At 43.5% G+C, this 7,965-nt stretch overlaps 1 protein-coding gene across 1 annotated transcript; it reads right to left on the bottom strand.

Moving 5' to 3' along the window:
* Positions 1 to 387: 387 nt before the first annotated feature.
* On the bottom strand, positions 388 to 3,679 carry LOC138855148 (uncharacterized). The gene is made up of 4 exons (XM_070102648.1): positions 3,641 to 3,679; positions 2,936 to 3,014; positions 2,570 to 2,659; positions 388 to 1,002 (listed from the first exon to the last, which is right to left on the bottom strand). Exons 1-4 carry the CDS (start codon positions 3,650 to 3,652, stop codon positions 698 to 700), a joined length of 486 nt encoding a protein of 161 aa, XP_069958749.1. The 5' UTR covers positions 3,653 to 3,679; the 3' UTR covers positions 388 to 697.
* Positions 3,680 to 7,965: the final 4,286 nt, after the last annotated feature.

Raw genomic sequence — 7,965 nt, 5'->3', positions numbered from 1 at the left:
ATGCACCATCCACCCAATGAAAAGCAGGGGTGTCACTAGCACGTTAAGAGACCATACAATAAGTGTCAGGGGCCCGAGACTGTTCAATTGCCTCCCAGCACACATAAGGGGGATTACCAACAGACCCCTGGCAGTCTTCAAGCTGGCACTGGACAAGCACCTAAAGTCGGTTCCTGACCAGCCGGGCTGTGGCTCGTACGTTGGTTTGCGTGCAGCCAGCAGCAACAGCCTGGTTGATCAGGCTTTGATCCACCAGGAGGCCTGGTCACAGACCGGGCCGCGGGGGCGTTGACCCCCGAAACTCTCTCCAGGTAAACTCCAGGTAATAGGTAGCTTTTTCTGGACAGGTTATAGACATCAAGGCATTGGAGTTAGTATTTAATTGAGGGGTCATATACACACTATATAACAATTATTTACAAAGCTGAAGAAATTACTCTTAACATTGCGGCTAGTACCCACTACGGCGTGTACACTAGAACTAGCACCTGTGTACACAGCTGGCAATAATGCATATACATGAAAGGCAGCACACATTTGTACACAAGGAGCTAGTACCCATATGTACAGGAGAGATGGTACTCATGTGCATAAATGAGCTAGCACCCATGTGCATATGAGAAGAAGCACCCATGTGTGCACAAAGAGCTAGAACCCACATGTACACACAAAGCCAGCGCCCATTTGTACACAGGAATTAGCAGACTGGTCCAGTAAAGCCGGCGTAGGTACACATAGCAGAGACGGAGACAGTGGTGGAGATGTTGGTGGAGGTGGTGGTGACGGTGACGACAGACGTGACGGACCTATACACCGTGAAGAAGAACTTCTCTTTGGCTGTTGGGTCTTCGTCAACCATTTCGCCAGGACCGAAGGAAGCTACGTCGGAGGAGAGTACTGCGGCATCCAGCCGAGGGACAGAGGCGGAGTTCTCCAGGTTGAGCCAAACTTTTCGGGAGCGCCGAAGACTCCGACCTGTGCACGCAGAGGGCATAGCACCAGCTGAAAGAAATGTCATGTATTACTGTTGGTTTGTTAGTTAATTAGGTGTAAAGTTAATCGACTACGCGAGGGTCATTAATTAATGGCTGCATGCAACCCATTTACCACCAGTCAAGGATATTTTTATCTAAAATGAGGCTTTACGTAAATTCTCACTGCATATATAAGAACATAAGGAAGGAGGAACACTGCAGCAGGCCTGTTGGTCCATACTAGGCAGGTCCTTCACAGATCCATCCCACTAATAGAATGATTCACGAAATCGTAATAACACGATTGCAAACAAACCATACCACGGGCGGGGATAGAACATAAGAAATAAGGTACACTGCGACAGGCCTACTGGTCTATACGAGGCAGCTCCAATTCTCCCACCGGCTTAAGCCAATGCCTTGACCTAGTGAGGTCAGACACGTCACACGTCACTGCGTCCGGCCTAGTAGCTAATCAGGCCCAACTCACACCCACCCACACCCACTCATGTATTTATCCAACCTATTTTTAAAACTACATTGATAGACATATACTTCCAGGAGTATAATGCTACATACATGACTCACGTACATACATGTTTACCATCAAAGATAGTTTAATCTCTAAAAGGAGGTTTAACGTAAATTCTCAGTGTATTTACAGATAGACACACACTTCCCAGGGTTACATAACCTAGTCCACAACAAATCTTTATCTCGAAAGATGACTGAGGAAGCTGTGTTCTCTCGATAGGGACTTACCGAAGAAACAGATGTGACAACTTACTGTAGAAACAGAGATGGGACAACTTACTGTTTCTACAGTAAGTTGTCCCATCTCTGTTAAGATAAGATTTCGTTCGGATTTTTAACCCCGGAGGGTTAGCCACCCAGGATAACCCAAGAAAGTCAGTGCGTCATCGAGGACTGTCTAACTTATTTCCATTGGGGTCCTCAATCTTGTGCCCCAGGATGCGACCCACACCAGTCGATTAACACCCAGGTACCTATTCGCTGCTAGGTGAACAGGACAATAGTGTAAGGAAACGTGTCGAAATGTTTCCACCCGCCGGGAATCATTTCGACACGTTTCCTTACACTATTGTCCTGTTCACCTAGCAGCGAATAGGTACCTGGGTGTTAGTGGACTGGTGTGGGTCGCATCCTGGGGGACAAGATTAAGGAACCCCAATGGAAATAAGTTAGACAGTCCTCGATGACGCACTGACTTTCTTGGGTTATCCTGGGTGGCTAACCCTCCGGGGTTAAAAATCCGAATGAAATCTTATCTTAACAGAGATGGGACAACTTACTGTAGAAACAGAGATGGGACAACTTACTGTAGAAACAGATGGGACAACTTACTGAGGTAACTGATATAGGAGACAACTTACTGAGGTAACTGATATAGGAGACAACTTACTGCAGAAACAGAGATGGGACAACTTACTGAGGTAACAGATATAGGGGACAACTTACTGTAGTAATAGATATTGGGTACAACTTACTGAGGTAACAAAGATAGGGGACAACTTACTGAGGTAACAGATACTAGGGACAACTTACTGAAGTAACAGAGATAGGGAACAACTTACTGAGGAAACAGATATAGGGAACAACGGAGGTAATTACAGACAAGCTCGTCTCTGTTGTAGTGGAATAGTTCTTTATAAAGAATCTCTGACCTGAAAAGTAAAGAAGAATAGTTAATCATTTTGAGAGAAAATTTTTTTTTGCGACAACTATTACCAAATATAAATAAATTTAACATAACATAAAAAAACACAAGAAAAAATTTTTGAAATTGATATTAAAAAATAATTTACATTATCATAATATCTTAAACGAAATACATAAATTATTATACTATAATAGTTATTTTTAGTATTACCATTACTGAATATTATCATTAAATATAATAATAAAGATAAGACGTGTATGTGACAGGTATAAGAGCTTACTAGCTTGTTCCTGGTTTTGGGCAGCAGCCGTGACCAGGCAGGACACCAGCACCACCAGCAGCCCCTCCATCACTCTCACCTGCAGAATACAACCATAGCTTATTCATCCCTGTGAGTTCTATTTCTTTTTGTTTCTAATAATAATAATGTGAGTTCTATTATTATGATTATGGAGAAGTTGTTAACCTGTAATAGCGCCCTTCAGAAGGACCTACCTGAAATACCCAACAGTTATTTCAGGTAGTATTTCTCAGTATGTATTCATTCGACATTTATTTTGGCTAACTCAGTTTACTTCTTGTTGATTAGAGTCTACAGATAAATTGCGACCTTAATAACTGTACTTCCAAGTCATCAGTTAACTGATAGTTAAATCCTTAGTCAAGTATTCCAGGTTATAATTATGACCATAATTTTTAGAGGTGTGGAGGGGTAAGCCAGTGGAAGGCCTTGGGCAGATGACCAAAACATCCTCTTTTCTAACGAATTTTACCTAACCTTTAGTTAGTGGTCAGTCAGATTTGGAGTCAAGTCTCCAGTCCAGTAGTCAATTAAAAGCTTAATCACGAAGTGTGTTTTTCAATGTATATTGTACAGAGAGTTAAATCCCTATTTTCGGGATTAAATAAGTATCCGTGACTGGTGGTGAATAGCCTACGTGCCCCATAATGACCCTCCTGCTGAGTCAGGTCCCCAGTCACTTACAGAGATCCTCATCGCAATGATCAACCTTCAGGAACACTGGTGTCTGCTGCCATCCACCCCGGTATATATGTCTTCCACCGAATCTCGGTAATGGAATTTTTCTTCCTGCATTTCCTCCCTACTGACGTAAACCGGCTGCCAGTTAAGGTTAAATTTAACCCAGCAATGACCCTGGGATATTAAAATAAAAAAAAATGTTATATTCGTGGGAAATGGGAAGTAATCAAGTTTGAGCCGAAGGGAAGGGTAATTAAAATTCCTTGGATTAAGAGCACCCCCACTAGCATCCAGGAACTTCTCTTAAAAGGAGGAAAAAGTGAGCTGAAATACATGCAACCTGAATGTGTCTAGTGATGACACAACAGCAGTGGCTGTGGAAAATACTGTATATATTTTCCAGAAATACAGTAGTTATATGTAAATAGATGACCATACTGTATTTAAAAGAATTATAGAAAATGGGAAACTGGACCTGCGCCTGCGCAGACAGGAGAGTCGCCATTTTTAATTTGAATTGGATACAACGTTAGTGTAATGGGAAGGAATTTTCGTGCTCTAGAGGTTAAAATTGGGCTGACACCTCTCAAATAGGAGGCGAAATTGTTGGATGTGCATTCCTGCATAATTTGAGAATCAGGCGACAGGACAGGACAACTCCAGGAACCTCAGATAAGCTGTCTAAATTATGTTTAATTTCTGGCCAGTAAATTCTTCATAAACGTAGGCAAAAGGGGGGGGAGGGGTCCTGTACATGACATTAATCTCCAGTCAAATTGGTGAGTGTTATGATTAAGATATATTCTCCTTCTGTTATATAAATGTGTGTATATACTATAATCCTTTTTTAATTTTAATATACAGTCCACAAATTTATATATTTACCAGCATTCCTGGTGATGTATATTTCATTTAATTAATAGGTCCAGAGCAACTTGTGGATATGACAGTGGTAGGTATCGAAGGGGGACATTTTTTGCGTGCGACCTAGGTGTCCCAAATTCCTACTTGTCTAACTGATAAATAATAATTATCTATGTTCATTTACTGTTATGTATATAATGATAAATCCAAGTAAATGCAATTTTCCACAGTGGCATAATCGCAAGTGGCCCGGTGGCCTGGTGGCTAAAGCTCCCGCTTCACACACGGAGGGCCCGGGTTCGATTCCCGGCGGGTGGAAACATTTCGACACGTTTCCTTACACCTGTTGTCCTGTTCACCTAGCAGCAAATAGGTACCTGGGTGTTAGTCGACTGGTGTGGGTCGCATCCTGGGGGACAAGATTAAGGACCCCAATGGAAATAAGTTAGACAGTCCTCGATGACGCACTGACTTTCTTGGGTTATCCTGGGTGGCTAACCCTCCGGGGTTAAAAATCCGAACGAAATCTTCTCTTCTTCTTCTTGTTCATCCCTACAAGACTCTCTGGAAGAAGTGCTTATAGGTTTTCATATGTCTCATCTGCCTGCCGGAGCATATAATATCTTCTAGGAATGGTCACTATCATCTATGAGTGGTTACTATCATCTAGGAAGGATCACCATCTAGTTAGAGAAAGCTGGAAGTAATGGTGGCCATATTATCATAATCATAGGGAAGTGCTTAGCTCGTACGGGTCATATAGTGCCTGGGAAATGGGAGGTACTCATGTTTGATCCAAGGAGGGGAGGGTAACTCTTAACTCCTTGGATCAAGAGCCCTTCACTGTCATGAAGGTCCTCCGCTGAAGGGATAACTTAAGAATTTTTTGGTTGGAGTACCAAGCTTGAAGCCTGTCGACTAGGCATTACCTGGAGTTTACCTGGAGAGAGTTCCGGGGGTCAACGCCCCTGCGGCCCGGTCTGTGACCAGGCCTCCTGGTGGATCAGAGCCTGATCAACCAGGCTGTTACTGCTGGCTGCACGCAAACCAACGTATGAGCCACAGCCCGGCTGGTCAGGAACCGACTTTAGGTGCTTGTCCAGTGCCAGCTTGAAGACTGCCAGGGGTCTGTTGGTAATCCCCCTTATGTATGCTGGGAGGCAGTTGAACAGTCTCGGGCCCCTGACACTTATTGTATGATCTCTTAACGTGCTAGTGACACCCCTGCTTTTCATTGGGGGGATGGTGCATCGTCTGCCAAGTCTTTTGCTTTCGTAGTGAGTGATTTTCGTGTGCAAGTTCGGTACTAGTCCCTCTAGGATTTTCCAGGTGTACATAATCATGTATCTCTCCCGCCTGCATTCCAGGGAATACAGGTTTAGGAACCTCAAGCGCTCCCAGTAATTGAGGTGTTTTATCTCCGTTATGCGTGCCATGAAGGTTCTCTGTACATTTTCTAGGTCAGCAATTTCACCTGCCTTGAAAGGTGCTGTTAGTGTGCAGCAATATTCCAGCCTAGATAGAACAAGTGACCTGAAGAGTGTCATCATGGGCTTGGCCTCCCTAGTTTTGAAGGTTCTCATTATCCATCCTGTCATTTTTCTAGCAGATGCGATTGATACAATGTTATGGTCCTTGAAGGTGAGATCCTCCGACATGATCACTCCCAGGTCTTTGACGTTGGTGTTTCGCTCTATTTTGTGGCCAGAATTTGTTTTGTACTCTGATGAAGATTTAATTTCCTCGTGTTTACCATATCTGAGTAATTGAAATTTCTCATCGTTGAACTTCATATTGTTTTCTGCAGCCCACTGAAAGATTCGGTTGATGTCCGCCTGGAGCCTTGAGTGTCTGCAATGGAAGACACTGTCATGCAGATTCGGGTGTCATCTACAAAGGAAGACACGGTGCTGTGGCTGACATCCTTGTCTATGTCGGATATGAGGATGAGGAACAAGATGGGAGCGAGTACTGTGCCTTGTGGAACAGAGCTTTTCACTGTAGCTGCCTCGGACTTTACTCTGTTGACGACTACTCTCTGTGTCCTGTTAGTGAGGAAATTATAGATCCATCGACCGACTTTTCCTGTTATTCCTTTAGCACGCATTTTGTGCGCTATTACGCCATGGTCACACTTGTCGAAGGCTTTTGCAAAGTCTGTATATATTACATCTGCATTCTTTTTATCTTCTAGTGTATCTAGGACCTTGTCGTAGTGATCCAATAGTTGAGACAGACAGGAGTGACCTGTTCTAAACCCATGTTGCCCTGGGTTGTGTAACTGATGGGTTTCTAGATGGGTGGTGATCTTGCTTCTTAGGACCCTTTCAAAGATTTTTATGATATGGGATGTTAGTGCTATCGGTCTGTAGTTCTTTGCTGTTGCTTTACTGCCCCCTTTGTGGAGTGGGGCTATGTCTGTTGTTTTTAGTAACTGTGGGACGACCCCCGTGTCCATGCTCCCTCTCCATAGGATGGAAAAGGCTCGTGATAGGGGCTTCTTGCAGTTCTTGATGAACACGGAGTTCCATGAGTCTGGCCCTGGGGCAAAGTGCATGGGCATGTCATTTATCGCCTGTTCGAAGTCATTTGGCGTCAGGATAACATCGGATAGGCTTGTGTTAACCAAATTCTGTGGCTCTCTCATAAGAAATTCATTTTGATCTTCGACTCTCAGTCTGGTTAGCGGCTTGCTAAAAACTGAGTCATATTGGGACTTGACTAGCTCACTCATTTCCTTGCTGTCATCTGTGTAGGACCCATCTTGTTTAAGTAGGGGCCCAATACTGGACGTTGTTCTCGACTTTGATTTGGCATAGAAGAAATACTTTGGGTTTCTTTCGATTTCATTTATGGCTTTTAGTTCTTCCCGCGATTCCTGACTCCTATAAGATTCCTTTAGCTTAAGTTCGATGCTTGCTATTTCTCTGACCAGTGTCTCCCTACGCATTTCAGATATATTGACCTCTTTTAGCCGCTCTGTTATTCTTTTCCATCGCCTGTAAAGGGAGCGCCTGTCTCTTTCTATTTTACATCTCCTCCTTTTTCTTAGAGGAATAAGCCTTGTGCATACATCGAGTGCCACCAAGTTAATCTGTTCTAGGCATAAGTTGGGGTCTGTGTTGCTTAGTATATCTTCCCAGCTTATATCGGTTAGGACTTGCTTTACTTGGTCCCACTTTATGTTTTTGTTATTGAAGTTGAATTTGGTGAATGCTCCCTCGTGACTAGTCTCATTATGTCGGTCTGGGGCTCCACGCATACATGTCTGAACCTCAATTATGTTGTGATCTGAGTATATTGTTTTTGATATGGTGACATTTCTTATCAGATCAGTGTCTCAAGTCAGCCCCAGCACATTACTGCATATAGGCACTTCAACTCCATGGCCATCCATATTTATTGATCCCTCAAAATGGACTAATTACTGTTCCATTCCCTCAGGTGCATAAGCCTATGCTCCC

The sequence above is a fragment of the Cherax quadricarinatus genome, chromosome 83, assembly GCF_038502225.1.
Source record: "Cherax quadricarinatus isolate ZL_2023a chromosome 83, ASM3850222v1, whole genome shotgun sequence".
Lineage (NCBI taxonomy): Eukaryota > Metazoa > Arthropoda > Malacostraca > Decapoda > Parastacidae > Cherax > Cherax quadricarinatus.
This window is presented reverse-complemented; position numbering and strand designations above follow the sequence as displayed.